The 17,421-nt window shown below is 47.6% G+C and overlaps 2 protein-coding genes across 7 annotated transcripts in view; one reads left to right on the top strand and one right to left on the bottom strand.

Annotated features, from left to right (window-relative positions):
* Nucleotides 1-111: 111 nt before the first annotated feature.
* Nucleotides 112-17,421, bottom strand: part of RAD51C (RAD51 paralog C) — a 100,353-nt gene continuing 83,043 nt past the window's right edge. For 2 of the 5 annotated variants that reach the window (XM_085880477.1, XM_085880480.1), the window contains 9 exons: nt 10,784-10,906; nt 8,945-9,173; nt 8,404-8,570; nt 5,984-6,117; nt 5,731-5,862; nt 5,480-5,555; nt 3,796-3,856; nt 3,613-3,673; nt 112-683 (listed from right to left, as the gene is read on the bottom strand). In XM_085880477.1, the coding sequence (XP_085736603.1) occupies nt 399-683; nt 3,613-3,673; nt 3,796-3,856; nt 5,480-5,555; nt 5,731-5,862; nt 5,984-6,117; nt 8,404-8,570; nt 8,945-9,173; nt 10,784-10,901 (1,263 nt within the window). In that variant the 5' untranslated portion in view covers nt 10,902-10,906 and the 3' untranslated portion in view covers nt 112-398. Of the gene's footprint in view, nt 684-3,612; nt 3,674-3,795; nt 3,857-5,479; nt 5,556-5,730; nt 5,863-5,983; nt 6,118-8,403; nt 8,571-8,944; nt 9,174-10,783; nt 10,907-16,587; nt 16,874-17,167; nt 17,346-17,421 lie in introns of those variants that run through there. The other 3 variants (XM_085880478.1, XM_085880479.1, XM_085880476.1) reach the window with 3 other exon arrangements.
* LOC147025737 (histone-lysine N-methyltransferase SETMAR-like) overlaps nt 17,112-17,421 on the top strand; it is a 44,821-nt gene continuing 44,511 nt past the window's right edge. Inside the window, exon 1 of one of the 2 annotated variants that reach the window (XM_085880497.1) lies at nt 17,112-17,243. The gene's annotated coding sequence lies outside the window, so the exon portion shown is untranslated. The remainder of the gene's footprint in view (nt 17,244-17,421) is intronic. The other variant, XM_085880498.1, reaches the window with a different exon arrangement.

The raw sequence follows: 17,421 nt of genomic DNA, 5'->3' as shown, positions 1-17,421 counted from the left end.
GCTGTTTTTCCTCCCAGAATCTAATCACGACAGCGGGGGAAGCATGTGGCATACAAGCCAAAGTCTAGATGGACAGTATTTGTTTAGTAACAAGGACAGTTTTGTCCAAAGTGACAGTTACACTCACTGTGTTTATTAGACCTCGAGTCATTGGTTTGTTTGGTGTGAATGTACAATTCTCCTGGACAGGTTTTAAAATATATGAATTTAAAAAAAACAAAAAAACATCAGGCCTATCATACTGCAACTGGAGATGAACATTGTTTTTTTCTTTCCCAGATAAAGAGTTTATAAATAAACTTGGTTGGTTGATGCTCTTTCTTGTACATTTTATTCGTTTGTTTTTTTGGATCCCGAGGTGGCAATAAGAAGTTGATTTAAAATCATTGCAGATATTCTCAGTCATCCATGTTTCGCATCCGCTTCTCCCCTGCTATGGAAATGGCACCTGCTGTGCAACCCAGCACCGCCGGAGAAGCAGATGTCGAGGGTGGCATGCTAGCTGAGGTCATGTGCAGTGAAGGCAAGGCACTCGGGCTTTTCAGAATCAACTTTGAGGAGGTCGACGTCGATGGTAAGGATGTTGGTATCGTAGGTGAGCTTAGAAACATGGAGGCAGTTGGAATTGCAGGCATGGTCGCAGGTAGGGAAGGGGTCATTGGCACGTCTCGTATTCCCTCACTCTGTCAAATGATGGGGACAGTTGAAATAAAAGTTACCAATTAATGACATATTGACGAGCCCAAATATTTATTAGTAAAGATTATTTTCATTGCAATGCTGATTTCAATCAATGTAACGATAAAAAGGAAGGGGGATAGTGATTTTGGAAAGTGGGAGGTATAGGCCCGAATGGAGATCCATGTGTGTAGAATTGGAAATGTTGATGTTTTACACGAGGAATTATCATGTACCAATTTGAACATGTCATATTACAAGGAAATCTAACACTGGTGGAGGCCATCATGCCTGCATGAACACCATAACTAACCCATCCACACAACATCCAAGGAAGAAAATGCAAAAAAGGTTTAATTAATGAAAGTTTTTTTTGTTTGTTGTTTTTTTTTTGGAGTTTTTGTATTTATTTATTTATTTTATTTTTTCTTCTTCCCCTCAGGGGAGGGGTCATGGGCTTGGTTAAAAACATACAACAACCACACAACACCCCTTGACAAGACCCCCACCAACAGCACTCCGTACACGTGCACACAATCACCGATCAATGCTCAAACTACCGAAAAGTCTTATCACCATCGCCATTCCCCTCTATCTCCATAACTTTCAGGAACCTATCTAATTCTAATTTAAACTTATCTACTGTTTCTACTGCCACGACCTTTCCAGGGAGACCATTCCATGCATTAACTACTCTCTGAGTAAAAGTCCCCTCCTTACTACTGTCTTAACTCTCCTACTCTTTACTCTCAGGCTCTGGCCCCTAATCCTACTACACACTGTCTACTCTGTTGAATAATTCATCTGCACTTATTTTATCGATACCTTTCATTATCTTAAACATCTCCATCATATCTCCTCGTGTTTAAAGCCCGGTCTCCTTCAGCCGCTCCTCATAGCTGAGTCTCGCTCGGCCCGGAATCAATCGAGTAACCCTGTGCTGAACCCTCTCAATGGCATATGTCCTTCCGGAATTGTGGTGACCAAATCTGCACACAATATTCTGGATGTGGCCCTCACTACATTCCTGTACAAAGTTAACACCACCTCTCGATTTATAATTGATCCCCCTCCAAATACAACGTAAAACCCTATTTGATCTACCTATAGCTGACTGGCACTGTGCTGCCTGCTTTCCTCCCATATCTATCCCCACCCCCAGATCCTTCTCCTGTGTGACACACTCCAAAATTACCCCTTACATCCTGTAATCTCTATTTTCATTGTTCTTTCCCATTCCAAACACCTTACACTTGTATAGATTGGACAAACGATTGGCAGATGGAATTTAACCTGAACAAGTATCAATACTTTCCTGAATCTGATCACCACCCCCTCTGCTATCCACCTCACCTCCAAGCTTTGTGTCATCTGCAAATTTGGAAAGCTAATTCTTCACCCCATTATCCAAATCATTGATGTAAATAATGAATAGTAATGGTCCGAGTACTGATCTCTGAGGTACCCCATGACTTACATCCTCCCACTCACAGCCACTCTGTTTCCTATCACAAAGCCAGTTTGCAATCCAATCAGTGACCTGACTCGCCACTCCACAAGCCCTCACTGGCCAACAACCTCTGATGTGGAACCTTTTCAAATTCTAGATATACTGCATCCACTGCCTTTCCCTCATCCACCCAATCAGACACTGCCTCATAGAACTCTGAAAGATTTGTTAAACAGGAACTACCTTGGGTAAACCCATGCTGACTACCTTTAATTAGTTTGTATTGATTCAAATGGTTCCTCATCCGGTCTTAAATGAATGTCTCCAACAGCTTCTCCAAACTAACAGGAAGTCAAACTTACAGGTCTATAGTTTCACAATTCTTCTCTGGATCCTTTCTTAAATAATGGTGTTTCATTTGCTACTCTCCCCTCCAGTACCTGTCCTGACTCCAGGGAACGATTGAAAATATCCGTTAACATCTCGCTTACCTGCTCAGCCACCTCCATCAATACTCTCGGGTGCATATTATCTGGACCCGGAACCTTATCTACCCTTAGATTACCTTGCTGTTCCTTTACTTCCTCCACTCTAACCTGGATCTTCTCTAAAAGCCCTTCCTCATCTCCTTGATAAATACTCTTAGCTATTGGCAATTCTCCTGACTGTTCTTGTGTAAAAGTTGAAGAAAAATCCCTGATTAATAAGCCTGCCATCTTACCTTCATCACGAACCACTCTCCCGGTGCTATTCCTCAATGGGCCCACACTGGTCCTATAAACCTGTTCTTTTCCCCTGATATATTCAAAGAAATCCTTGTTATTATGTTTAATATTCTTAGCCATGTTCTTCTCATGAGGCTAACCCCTGCTTTAGCAGGGAAAATGGCCTTAAAATGCTTGTTGGTGTGCATGTCCTTCTCATACTCTTTTGGCTTGCCGAGTTCTTTTCTGAACTTGCCTCTGTTTACTCCGCCAGTGATATCTATCCATAATTCCAGCAATCTCTGTGTGCCTGTCTGTCTGTTTGTTTGTTTGTTTGTCTGCGACCGCCGTTTCTCGACGACCGCTGGTCTGATCCGATTGAAACTTGCCAGGAATATTGCCGGGGCCCCGCAGATGTGCCTTTTCAAGGTTTGATGTCAATCGGACGAGCGGTTAAGTTACGGCCATTTTATTGCTTTTTTCAGTGTTGAACTGAACTTGAACTGAAGTGTTGCTGTGTGTTGAACACACACAGCAACTTTCATGCATATACACAGACAAACGAAGGGGGATACTTCAATACCTGATAGGACACTGTTCCACATTCTCAAACCCACAGATTTGCTTAAAATAATTTGAGTGAAAGCTTGTGATTATTTTTAAGTTACATTAATAGCAAAATTTTTAGGGCATTTATGTGAGATACGAGCATGCAGAAGTCAATCTTCAACCTATACCTGAAGTAATTATGCAGATAGATAAACAATACAGCTACACTACCGTGACCGTGAACTCGACGGTAGCTTCTCCTCGTGTCGGAGACTTGATAAGATTAGCAAACCTGGAAAAGAAGAAGACATTGTAACTTTCTTGTAATTCATTTCAAAGTCCCTTACCATATCTCGTCCTCCCAGAAGTTGAATACAATGAATGATGACCTTTTAACGAAGCCAAAAACATTACCTGCGGTTTCCCTGCCATTGCAGGATGACACGGTGGGTCGCTGCATGCCCCCAGCTCTCCCCTGAAAAAAAAATCCATCATTGCACATTTACTTTGTCTAAAACAACCCTGCCAAACAAACTATCCAAGAAACACAATTGCTTTCTTTCTGTACACAACGGGATGGACTTGAACAAAACAAAATGTGAGAAATTAGGTGCAGAACCTAATTTAACTTGTGTGTTTTATGTCATTAGTAGGGCTGGCGGCAGCTTCTTGTGTATGGCAGCTTGGCTGCCAGGTAGTTATCATTTTGTTGGGGTGTGACAATGCCACTGACGCTGTGCCCCATACCAGTACCCTGGCACTCATTTCACCAACCTCTGAAGGATGACAGGCCGAGTCAACCCCACCTGCTGTTAATTCAGTGGAAAACGGGGCACGACCTCAGGACCCGAAGATCCCAAGCCAGCCACCCAAACCACGAAGCCAACACCAGGCTTTAGGGCTGGCTTAGAGGTACACACACTCCCCTCTAACCTGTCATCTCTGTTTCACAGGCAGGTTAGAGGGATTCAATGTTCGTGCTGTCCCTTGGATGGACGTTCAACTGGGCGCCCCGTGCGCCAGTAATAGTTGGTGGATGTCAAAGACCCCACGGTGTCATTTGCGAAGTCGGCGAGATATCGCCAACACTGAACAAATTACCGTTTCCTGCCCTGACTACCGAGTCGAATGTCAGGCCTGGCCAGCTACGTACGGCTGGTTCATCAAAGACTTAGGCTAAAAGATCCCCCCCCCTCCCCCGGCCAACCAACAGAAGGTAGTGATAATTGTGGACGTTAAAGAAAGAAGAAGAAGAATTAAAGGTCGTTACAATTCAAATATGGTCATCAAACCCTTAGCTTTCAATGAATTTCTGTTAAAGTTGCAGTTCATGGATAAATGAACGAACATCTTTGCTCTTGAGGCAATATTACTCAAAGTCTTGTTTTTTTTAAACACTTGAGGGTAAATTGGATTATAAAATATTGTTAATATTTTTGAAGCTCATTTAAAACTACAAGGGCACTCGGTGGAATGCATACCTCCACCACGCAATGCCTGATCCATGAGAACATATCGGGCCCAATACATGTTTGAAATATCATGTGACGGTACTATATCTCTCAATGGTGAAGAATCACTTTTAAAAATAAATAATTCTCGTATCCAGATCTGGATCCAGATCTTCACCAGAATCGAATCAATTCATCCGAATCCATCCACAACTTTTTGAGATATCGTGCTATACATCGGTTTAGCCCTATCTCTCAATGGTGAAGAGTCACTTAAATTCTAGTAGTCGGATCTGGATCCGGATCTTCACCAAAATCTAATCAGTTTGTCACCAAATTTCATCCGAATCCATCCACAACTTTTTGCGATATCCTGCACACAAACAGACAGAGGGGTGAAAACATAACCCCCTTCCACGTTCGGTGGCGGAGTTAATAAACAATTTGAAGATAAAAAAAACACCATTGATCCTTTTCAAATAAATAATCTTAAAGAAAATATATATATATATATATTTTTTTTTTTTCTAATGGCTTTGATGATTGGTTACTTGTGTTTTGCTTCCAGCTCTGTCATGAAGGACAAACGGAGAACGTCTAAATGATAATAAGCGGTCACAATTTCATGCACAATAACATGGTTTTACCGAGAGCAGGTGTAAGAGAAGCTGACTGAGTACTGTTCGGATGTATCCGTGTTGTCATCTGGTTGGTCAGAACCACCTTAGGGGAGGGGTGTGGGGGGGGGGAGGTCACCCACTGATAAGGTTATTCACTTCATTCAAAATGTCTCTAAACGAACAACCCGCTGGCAACTGATTTTAATAACAATCCCAAGAAGCAAACACTAATTAGAACGAAGGAACGACGAGACAAGAAATGCAGCCACGGGACACACCGCAAGACGACGTGTTGAGGCCAGTTGGGCGAGACGCTGTGCCAGGCTAATGAGTAGGCGCGTCCTGAGAGCTGCATCATCCACCCCATGCCTAAAGGGAGAGGCTACGCTGTCTATGATCACCAAGCGCACCTATAAACATGCCAGGATTTGTGAATGACGGAGAAAGACAGGATTAATGTTCAGTACAAAATGATTTGGGATAATTACGTATCCACCATCAACGGTATTGATATCCCCGAGGATAGCCCACCTTTGGGTGAGAATCGACGAAGTCTGGAAGCAGGTGGCTTTGGGCAATGAGCTGCGTGACATCAAAACAGCGAAAATAAAACACATTTCCCAGGATGAAGTCTGGTGTGAATGTTTTCAAAGCGTCCTGCTGATCTACATGCGCAGACATGGCATAATAAGCCCGGTCGTCAGGAGGCACGTATAAACTCGCCAGATAGCCACCGAGCTCTATCATTCCACAAAAAGTACAGGAAAGTTCATAGATCCGAAATTTTGCTTCGAACCAAGGGGCTGCAGTTTGAAAGCGGATAGCTTGTCCAAAAAACAAAACAAAAGGTTGATTATGTATTGACCAAGCTCCTTTCTGAAGTCGCAACAGATAGCAATGGTTAACAAAGGTATGTTCAGCCGTTAAAACAGAGCGACCCATACATCTCACTGTTTTCTGGCTATGGGATTGTCATGAGGGGCCAGGGTACTCTTCCGCTTTGCATAACCACCAAGAGCATCACTCAATGAGATTGCTGTTGAACGATCATCTATCTATAATCTATAATTCCAGCAGTGTGTGTGTGTGTGTGTGTGTGTGTGTGTGTGTGTGTGTGTGTGTGTGTGTGTGTGTGTGTGTGTGTGTGTGTGTGTGTGTGTGTGTGTGTGTCTGTCTGTGACCGCTGTTTCTCGACAACCGCTGGTCCAATCTAATTGAAACTCGCCAGGTATATTGCTGTGGCCCTGAGGATGTGCCTTTTCAAGGTTTGATATTAATCAGACAAGTGCTTGCCAAGTTATGGCCATTTATTTACCAACCAATGACAGGACACGTTGTTGCGTGGACGTGGCCGATGGGGAAGGGAAGGGAAGCTGCGTTCGCCATTTCTATCTATAATTCCAGCAATGTCTGTGTGTGTGTGTGTGTGTGTGTGTGTGTGTGTGTGTGTGTGTGTGTGTGGGTGTGTGTGTGTGTGTGTGTGTGTGTGTGTGTGTGTGTGTGTGTGTGTGTGTCCGCTGTTTCTCGACAACCGCTGGTCCGATCTAATTGAAACTTGCCAGGTATATTGCTGGGGCTCTAAGGATGTGCCTTTTCAAGGATTGATATTAATCGGACAAGTGCTTCCCAAGTTATGGCCATTTATTTACCAAACCAATGAAAAGACGCGTTATTGCGTGGGCGTGGCCGATGGGGAAGGGAAGCTCAGCCATGTTCCCCATTACGGGTTACAACGTACGGGCTTCCGGAGAGTGATGACTTCGTGTATTCTAATAATTTCTCGATTTCTTGTGCGCATTTATAAACACAATGCCGCAAGTTATGATCGTTTTCATACCACAAGTTATGATCGTTTTCGTATGAGACGGTGCATAAATTTCAGTAACATCAGAGTGCTGGTTTGCTCCGAACCAGGAAGTAATTTTTTTTCTTTTTTTGTTTTTCCTTGCCACGACATTGCGAAAAGGTAAAATACGTTGGCGCTAATTGAATAATTGGGTATTAAAACTAAATTGCGAATAATTGTAACTGCGAATAATATGCCAACTTCCGGGCCACGCACGTGCAGGCACGCGAGAGCGAAGAAACGGCCTGTGTGGTTGTTGCTCGTGGTTTGAATATAATTTATTTATTTATTTATTTTTTTTTTAACGGGAACGTACTCGTAATTATAAATATTATAATCACAAAATACATATTGGCCCTTTTTGTTCTGCAAGGATTTGTTTTGTCGTCTCGCATGTACAATCTTCATCATTAGTTAAAGGTGACAGAGATAACGCTGGGAGAAAAAGATGAGCAAACCAAAAGGTTTGGTTGGGCACAAAATGAGCCATTTTAATGGCGTCGGGTGCCTCGTACATCCATTCAATGGTGTGCTTCACTCCACAATTGCATAAAAAAAAAAAACACACAAACTGAAAAATTAAACCATTTCAATGAAATCAGGACTGGGAGGATGGGCTGGAGGTATGCACACTCCCTCTAAGCTGTCTAGCCTCGGTTCGAAATTGAATTCTGACCCAACTATATCCCGGTGTTTCACAGGTAGGTTGATTCATCAACATGTTTGCCATCCCTCGGATGGACGCTAAATTTGGCGTCCCCCTCTGCCAGCATTACTTGGATGTTAAAGATCCCACGGTGTCCTTCGTGAGGTGTAGGCGAGCTATCGCAATCACTCTGAACAAATTACTTCTGCCCCAACTACTGTTGGGAAGGCAATGGCAAACCACCAAGTATAACCCTTGCCAAGAAACAGCTTTGGCCTCACTAACGTTCCAGAACAGAGTATGGTCCATCAGAATCAGATGAAATCATCCTAGTGCGTTTCAAAAAAAACAATTTCACCGTGATTTTGAGATACCATTTTAATTCATATTACACATTGGAAATTGCTGAAATGTCATCAGAGCACTGCTCGCAGTAACGTCAAAACGTTTGGACCAAACCTCGCTCTTGCTTTGTGCTGGCAAGTCGAGAGCAGTGGGTGATGACAGCTTCAGACATCTGTTGTAGCCGTTCAGGCATGAAGCTGCCCTCGGTATCCAGGTACGCCGCCTGGCCACCCAGACCACCAAAGCAACCTGGGATTTGAATGTCGACTGCCAACTGCAGACTGAGTGAGGGGTAGAGATTATAGAAACGTATTATAAAACAAAGGAGTAGACCTACTTGGAGGGGACTGAGGAAGAAGGCAACCAATAAATATATATACATACATACATACATACATACATACATACATGAGCACAACCAATAAATAAGTAAAATATAATTATTTTTTTTTGACACTTGAAATAAAGGACCAATGACACTGGCAATGACAACAACATATGAAAAATACTTAAACATACAGTGATATTATCAACCATTTTTGAGGCAAGAAGAAGAAATGTGTTAATTGGTGGAAGTCTGGAACACCTGAAGATGTGTGTACGACAGGAACAGTTTCATGAAGTAGTGGCATGAAACAACCCAAACCACGCTCACCACAACTGTGTCTTGCCCACTCCGGGCGCGCCGCACAGCTCCGTGATGACGGCCAATTCGACACCACTGCCTAAAAGATCATCAAGTGCGGAGGAGAACGTGGGGAGAAGTCCATCCTCCGCTTGCTCCTCCACCAATAACTGCAATGCATTGGGATAGTTGACAGGCCCCTCTTGACCCCTTGCCATGCGCAAGATGCCCATGGCCTCCTCCCGAGGGATTGCGAGCTCTTCGTGCGAGAAGTGGGTAAAGGGCATTTGGATAAAAAACATGGATTCAAATACAAGTTTTGTGCTGAGCAAAATACCAGAGAAGAAATTAAGGGTGGGGTGGGGGGGGGGGAGGGAAAGAGCATGAATGGGAGAGAGATGAGACAGAAATTAGTCATCTACATATCACATACTCAAAACCATGAGTTCTTGACACTTACACATTCCTCGTACACTCACTCTTCCCTCCCTCCAACCCAACTATCCCCAACGTCCTCCTCCTAATCTCAAACCCATGTAAATCCACCCCCACCCTTTTTCTCTCCTCTTACGACTTGACTCTTCACCTAGTGGTGGCTTAACAGCTAAGAGAGTTGGCCGAGGATCTTAGGGTTGACAGGATCTGCATTCAAATCCCAGCCATGCCGAAATAACACCTTTATTTTCTCTAATCTTTTCTAATCTTCATTGTATAGTCAGGGATTGAATGCCACCTTGTCATCACCGTACCATTCGTTAATAATAAGTTCCCTTACAAGAAACTTAAGCCATTAAGCCTGCATAATGATTGCCAACCGATGGTTGTTTGTCCATGCTCTAACCTCTTCAATGTTGAGCATCAAGCAAAGAAGCAGCACAAAGTATTTATGAAAGTCATTGGTACGAATCAGACGGGGCTCGAACCGCCGACCTCCCAGACTCGGAGCGGACACGCGAACCACTACATCACCGAATCTGGTGATTATGCCGTTGTTTGACATGGGAAATGCTTACGGGAGTCACACCGGTCATATCCTTCATCTGTTATCGAATCGGGTCCATCGTACCACTCAAACCCGTCTGAGAGCGACGTGTCGCCGAAATGAAAAGCCAACTTGGAGATATCAGTCGGACACTCTTGTTCACCAGAAACATCACATAACGCTGCCACCCAGCACGACAGCAATCACCGCAGAATACTTTGCACACAATGACATCACTTCACACAGGAGTTTCTGTGCAGATGTGGCCAGAACTACTCGTGAAATGTTGAGTGACATCATTTTTACTATTTGGGATCAAAAAGTGCACATTAACCGAAAACACCTTCGTATATGAAAGAAATTTAAGCAGCGATGGAATAAAACCTATTCAATCTGTCCAAGTGAGGTTCATCATCATCATCATCATCATCATCATCACTGTATCATACTCCTAACAGAGAATCAGTGCTGCTGAATCAGTCTCTTAGCAAGGGTTACGTGAGGGGGTTTGCCATTGCCCTCCCAGTAATCAGTCAGGGCAGGAAGTTGCAATTTGTTTCGAGTGCCAGTGATAACTTGCGTGCTCTTCGGTGAAGACACAACGGAATCTTTAACGACCAACATTGACCAGTGTTGCTGGTTGGGTCCTCCAATTTAACGTCCATCCGAAGGACGACGCATGCATCGACGTCTCGCCCTGCTTGCGAAACACTAGGGTGACTGTTTATACGTGGGTCGAGATTTGAAACCAGGCAAAACGGCTCCAACGTGAATGCACATCATGTTGAGCTCCCTTGCCAGCCCTCCAACTGCAAATAAGTTCATAGGCATGATATCTGCCCGTCTTGTTCGTTACCATTACCCCCAGCTGATTTTCCAAGTCTTACCCTCAGCCAGCTGACATGGCCCAATCCCCTGCAGCTCATCAGTAGTTTCGAACCCTGCAGCCTGTAATCGTGCTCGTTGATGTGGTGGCAATGGCAGGCTGCCCACCTGTCGAGGCATTGCACCTGCAATGACATGCAGTCCTAATTGGCAATTTAAAGAAAACATGCAGCTGATACTCAAACCCCTACCCCCACCCCACGACACACCTTTTTGGGTGGTGTGAGGTACAGATCTGTGTAATATGAAAGGAAAACCTTGAAAGATTTTTTGAAATATCACGTACACAAGCCGAGTTACAGAGATGGTTGCCATGGCAACATAATTCAGCCAATTACAGCCGTCATCTAATCAGGTTTAGATCATGTCATGAGGAATAGATATCTGCATACTAAAGCTAAATGTTCAAGGGTTTTTGAAATATCGCATGTGTACACAAAAGTACATGTACGGATGATCGGTTGGTCGGTCGGAGCTCATATTCATGTCCCCAGTCTCTGACCTCGTTGGATGGGATGGGGGACAAAAATGAAAAAGAAAACAGTCGAAACCGATAAAAAAAGAACAATGATATCATCAAATCACGTGAGCAGATTCAATTCAATTCAACCATCTTGGCCTTTGGAACAACTGGGATGCAATTTACTTATCCGTACCTTCCCGAGTGCACAGGAATGGAGTTAAATTGGGGCTGAATAATACTAAAAAAAAAAAATAATAATAGCAGAGAGAAAGGAGGGTGAGAGGAGGGAAATAAAATTGGGAGAGAGGGGAGGAAGGGAAGGCACAGGTAAGGAGTAATGGAAGGGGCAGGTAAGGAGTAATGGAAGGGGCAGGTAAGGAGTAAGGGACAGGGAGTAAGGAAAGGGACAGGAAGGGAGTGAGGGAAAGGGGCAGGTAAGGAGCGAGGGAAGGGGCAGGAAAGGAGCGAGGGAAGGTGCAGGTAAGGCGCGACGGAAGGGGCAGGTAAGGAGTAAGGGAACGGGCAGGTAAGGAGTAAGGGAAGGGACAGGTAAGGAGTAATGGAAGGGGCAGGTAAGGAGTAAGGGAAGGGGCAGGTAAGGAGTAAGGGAAGGGACAGGAAGGGAGTAAGGGAAGGGGCAGGTAAGGAGTAAGGGAAGGGGCAGGTAAGGAGTAAGGGAAGGGGCAGGTAAGGAGTAAGGGAAGGGGCAGGTAAGGAGTAAGGGAAGGGGCAGGTAAGGAGTAAGGGAAGGGAGTAAGGGAAGGGACAGGAAGGGAGTAAGGGAAGGGGCAGGTAAGGAGTAAGGGAAGGGACAGGTAAGGAGTAATGGAAGGGGCAGGTAAGGAGTAAGGGAAGGGGCAGGTAAGGAGTAAGGGAAGGGGCAGGTAAGGAGTAAGGGAAGGGGCAGGTAAGGAGTAAGGGAAGGGGCAGGTAAGGAGTAAGGGAAGGGGCAGGTAAGGAGTAAGGAAAGGGGCAGGTAAGGAGTAAGGGAAGGGGCAGGTAAAGAGTAAGGGAAGGGGCAGGTAAGGAGTAAGGGAAGGGGCAGGTAAGGAGTAAGGGAAGGGCAGGTGGGAGTAAGGGAAGGGGCAGGTGGAGTAAGGGAAGGGGCAGGTAAGGAGTAAGGGAAGGGGCAGGTAAGGAGTAAGGGAAGGGGCAGGTGGGAGTAAGGGAAGGGGCAGGGAAGGAGCAAGGGAAGGGGCAGGTAAGGAGTAAGGGAAGGGGCAGGTAAGGAGTAAGGGAAGGGGCAGGTAAGGAGTAAGGGAAGGGGCAGGTAAGGAGTAAGGGAAGGGGCAGGTAAGGAGTAAGGGAAGGGGCAGGTAAGGAGTAAGGGAAGGGGCAGGTAAGGAGTAAGGGAAGGGGCAGGTAAGGAGTAAGGGAAGGGGCAGGTAAGGAGTAAGGGAAGGGGCAGGTAAGGAGTAAGAGAAGGGGCAGGTAAGGAATAAGGGAAGGGGCAGGTAAGGAGTAAGGGAAGGGGCAGGTGAGGAGTAAGGGAAGGGGCAGGTAAGGAGTAAGGGAAGGGGCAGGTAAGGAGCAAGGGAAGGGGCAGGTAAGGAGCGAGGGAAGGGACAGGTAAGGAGCGAGGGAAGGGACAGGTAAGGAGCGAGGGAAGGGGAGGTAAGGAGCGAGGGAAGGGGAGGTAAGGAGCGAGGGAAGGGACAGGTAAGGAGCGAGGGAAGGGACAGGTAAGGAGCGAGGGAAGGGACAGGTAAGGAGCGAGGGAAGGGGCAGGTAAGGAGCAAGGGAAGGGGCAGGTAAGGAGCAAGGGAAGGGGCAGGTAAGGAGCAAGGGAAGGGGCAGGTAAGGAGTAAGGGAAGGGGCAGGTAAGGAGTAAGGGAAGGGGCAGGTAAGGAGTAAGGGAAGGGGCAGGTGGGAGTAAGGGAAGGGGCAGGTAAGGAGTAAGGGAAGGGGCAGGTGGGAGTAAGGGAAGGGGCAGGTAAGGAGTAAGGGAAGGGGCAGGTAAGGAGTAAGGGAAGGGGCAGGTGGGAGTAAGGGAAGGGGCAGGTAAGGAGTAAGGGAAGGGGCAGGTAAGGAGTAAGGGAAGGGGCAGGTAAGGAGTAAGGAAAGGGGCAGGTGGGAGTAAGGAAAGGGGCAGGTAAGGAGTAAGGGAAGGGGCAGGTAAAGAGTAAGGGAAGGGGCAGGTAAGGAGTAAGGGAAGGGGCAGGTAGGAGTAAGGGAAGGGGCAGGTGGGAGTAAGGGAAGGGGCAGGTAGGAGTAAGGGAAGGGGCAGGTGGAGTAAGGAAGGGGCAGGTAAGGAGTAAGGGAAGGGGCAGGTAAGGAGTAAGGGAAGGGGCAGGTAAGGAGTAAGGGAAGGGGCAGGTAAGGAGTAAGGGAAGAGGCAGGTTAGGAGTAAGGGAAGGGGCAGGTAAGGAGTAAGGAAGGGGCAGGTAAGGAGTAAGGGAAGGGGCAGGTAAGGAGTAAGGGAAGGGGCAGGTAAGGAGCAGGGGAAGGGGCAGGGAAGGAGCAAGGGAAGGGGAGGTAAGGAGCAAGGGAAGGGGCAGGTAAGGAGTAAGGGAAGGGGCAGGTAAGGAGTAAGGGAAGGGGCAGGTAAGGAGTAAGGGAAGGGGCAGGTGGGAGTAATGGAAGGGGCAGGTAAGGAGTAAGGGAAGGGGCAGGTAAGGAGTAAGGGAAGGGGCAGGTAAGGAGTAAGGGAAGGGGCAGGTAAGGAATAAGGGAAGGGGCAGGTAAGGAGTAAGGGAAGGGGCAGGTGAGGAGTAAGGGAAGGGGCAGGTAAGGAGCAAGGGAAGGGGCAGGTAAGGAGCAAGGGAAGGGGCAGGTAAGGAGCGAGGGAAGGGACAGGTAAGGAGCGAGGGAAGGGACAGGTAAGGAGCGAGGGAAGGGACAGGTAGGAGCGAGGGAAGGGACAGGTGGGGAGCGAGGGAAGGGACAGGTAAGGAGCGAGGGAAGGGACAGGTAAGGAGCGAGGCAAGGGGCAGGTAAGGAGCAAGGGAAGGGGCAGGTAAGGAGTAAGGGAAGGGGCAGGTGGGAGTAAGGGAAGGGACAGGAAGGGAGTAAGGGAAGGGGCAGGTAAGGAGTAAGGGAAGGGAAAGGTAAGGAGTAATGGAAGGGGCAGGTAAGGAGCAAGGGAAGGGGCAGGTAAGGAGTAAGGGAAGGGGCAGGTAAGGAGTAAGGGAAGGGGCAGGTAAGGAGTAAGGGAAGGGGCAGGTAAGGAGTAAGGGAAGGGGCAGGTAAGGAGTAAGGGAAGGGCAGGTAAGGAGTAAGGGAAGGGGCAGGTAAGGAGTAAGGAAAGGGGCAGGTAAGGGAGTAAGGGAAGGGGCAGGTAAAGAGTAAGGGAAGGGGCAGGTAAGGAGTAAGGGAAGGGACAGGAAGGGAGAAAGGGAAGGGGCAGGTAAGGAGTAAGGGAAGGGGCAGGTAAGGAGTAAGGGAAGGGGCAGGTGAGGAGCAAGGGAAGGGGCAGGTAAGGAGTAAGGGAAGGGGCAGGTAAGGGAGTAAGGGAAGGGGCAGGTAAGGAGTAAGGGAAGGGGCAGGTAAGGAGTAAGGGAAGGGGCAGGTAAGGAGTAAGGGAAGGGGCAGGTAAGGGAGTAAGGGAAGGGGCAGGTAAGGAGTAAGGGAAGGGGCAGGTAAGGGAGTAAGGGAAGGGGCAGGTAAGGAGTAAGGGAAGGGGCAGGTAAGGAGCAAGGGAAGGGGAGGTAAGGGAGCAAGGGAAGGGGCAGGTAAGGGAGTAAGGGAAGGGGCAGGTAAGGAGTAAGGGAAGGGGCAGGTAAGGAGTAAGGGAAGGGGCAGGTAAGGGAGTAATGGAAGGGGCAGGTAAGGAGTAAGGGAAGGGGCAGGTGAGGAGTAAGGGAAGGGGCAGGTAAGGAGCGAGGGAAGGGGCAGGTAAGGAGCGAGGGAAGGGGCAGGTAAGGAGCGAGGGAAGGGGAGGTGGGAGCGAGGGAAGGGACAGGTAAGGAGCGAGGAAGGGACAGGTAAGGAGCGAGGGAAGGGGCAGGTAAGGAGCGAGGGAAGGGGCAGGTAAGGAGCGAGGGAAGGGGCAGGTAAGGAGCGAGGGAAGGGGCAGGTAAGGAGCGAGGGAAGGGGCAGGTAAGGAGCGAGGGAAGGGGCAGGTAAGGAGCGAGGGAAGGGGCAGGTAAGGAGCGAGGGAAGGGGCAGGTAAGGAGTAAGGGAAGGGGCAGGTAAGGAGTAAGGGAAGGGGCAGGTAAGGAGTAAGGGAAGGGGCAGGTAAGGAGTAAGGGAAGGGGCAGGTAAGGAGTAAGGGAAGGGGCAGGTAAGGAGTAAGGGAAGGGGCAGGTAAGGAGTAAGGGAAGGGGCAGGTAAGGAGTAAGGGAAGGGGCAGGTAAGGAGTAAGGGAAGGGGCAGGTAAGGAGTAAGGGAAGGGGCAGGTAAGGAGTAAGGGAAGGGGCAGGTAAGGAGTAAGGGAAGGGGCAGGTAAGGAGTAAGGGAAGGGGCAGGTGGGAGTAAGGGAAGGGGCAGGTAAGGAGCAAGGGAAGGGGCAGGTAAGGAGCAAGGGAAGGACAGGTAAGGAGCAAGGGAAGGGGCAGGTAAGGAGTAAGGGAAGGGGCAGGTAAGGAGTAAGGGAAGGGGCAGGTAAGGAGTAAGGGAAGGGGCAGGTAAGGAGTAATGGAAGGGGCAGGTAAGGAGTAAGGGAAGGGGCAGGTGAGGAGTAAGGGAAGGGGCAGGTAAGGAGCAAGGGAAGGGGCAGGTAAGGAGCGAGGGAAGGGACAGGTAAGGAGCGAGGGAAGGGGAGGTAAGGAGCGAGGGAAGGGACAGGTAAGGAGCGAGGGAAGGGACAGGTAAGGAGCGAGGGAAGGGACAGGTAAGGAGCGAGGGAAGGGACAGGTAAGGAGCGAGGGAAGGGACAGGTAAGGAGCGAGGGAAGGGACAGGTAAGGAGCGAGGGAAGGGACAGGTAAGGAGCGAGGGAAGGGGCAGGTAAGGAGTAAGGGAAGGGGCAGGTAAGGAGTAAGGGAAGGGGCAGGTAAGGAGTAAGGGAAGGGGCAGGTAAGGAGTAAGGGAAGGGGCAGGTAAGGAGTAAGGGAAGGGGCAGGTAAGGAGTAAGGGAAGGGGCAGGTAAGGAGTAAGGGAAGGGGCAGGTAAGGAGTAAGGGAAGGGGCAGGTAAGGAGTAAGGGAAGGGGCAGGTAAGGAGTAAGGGAAGGGGCAGGTAAGGAGTAAGGGAAGGGGCAGGTAAGGAGTAAGGGAAGCAACAGGTCAAGAGCAAGGGAAGGAGAAAGGGAATCACGAAATGCACCCTGGGATCTTTAACGTTTATCAACTGATGCTCGTCGATGGGACGGCACACTTTGTGACGATACAACGTTCTGCCTGCTAAATACAATCATTTGGTTTATTGCCGGGTCCGCTCCCTCTGCACCATCGGCCATGCTGTACCTTCAGAGTCTATATCACTTGTGGTTTGGTTCTACGTCTTCTGTACTCCGACGTTGTTTATCAGACGATTGAGGAACTAAAATCACCACATGAACACATGACGGATCCACAGCGTCGTGAACAGTTTATAAAGCCATTGCGAAGAAGAAGAAGAAGAAGAAACCTGACGTAGTAAACATATTTACCGCCAAATTGAGCGACGACTTCAACGTTCTATTAATGATGGCGAACAAATCACAATGACAATAATTATATTCTGATTTTAGTCAAACTACTGAAAAAAAATACAACACTAATATTATATGCTTGCACAGAGACACACGACATTGTGTTTTTTCTTTGTTTTTAATTCAAAGGAAAGCAAACAGCGTCTAAAATTATACACCGCGTATTACGAGGTCCTCTCTACATTCTCAGAAAGAAAGCAGAGGGGATAAAAAGAGAGAGAAAAAACACAACTAAAAATAATACATAATAATAAATAACCTCTAACAAGGAATAAGAAGCAATTTTGGCGCAGGAGGAGGCGACTCGACCAATCATGCCTCCGTTCGACCAAGGACATAGAGTATAGACTCACCATCCGCACGCAAGCTGCCTCCGGGTCCTGCCAATATTCCTGTACGCTCTGCACCTCTACCCTCCAATGCTTAGAGGTACCTATCTAATTAATGTTTACTCTTTCTGCTGCCACTACCTTCCAAGGAACAACATTCCATACATCGAGTACTCTCTGAGTGATATTCTCCTGTTTTCATTAACATCCGAACCCCCAACAATCTTCTTCTTCTTCACTCTGCCTCAGGCTGTGGCCCCCCTGGTCCCATCACTGTC

Source organism: Eptatretus burgeri, chromosome 5, assembly GCF_056783735.1.
Source record: "Eptatretus burgeri isolate ZD-2024b chromosome 5, Ebu_testis_v1, whole genome shotgun sequence".
NCBI classification, from domain to species: domain Eukaryota; kingdom Metazoa; phylum Chordata; class Myxini; order Myxiniformes; family Myxinidae; genus Eptatretus; species Eptatretus burgeri.
Note: the sequence above shows the minus strand (reverse complement) of the source record. Positions and strands in the feature narration are given on the sequence as shown.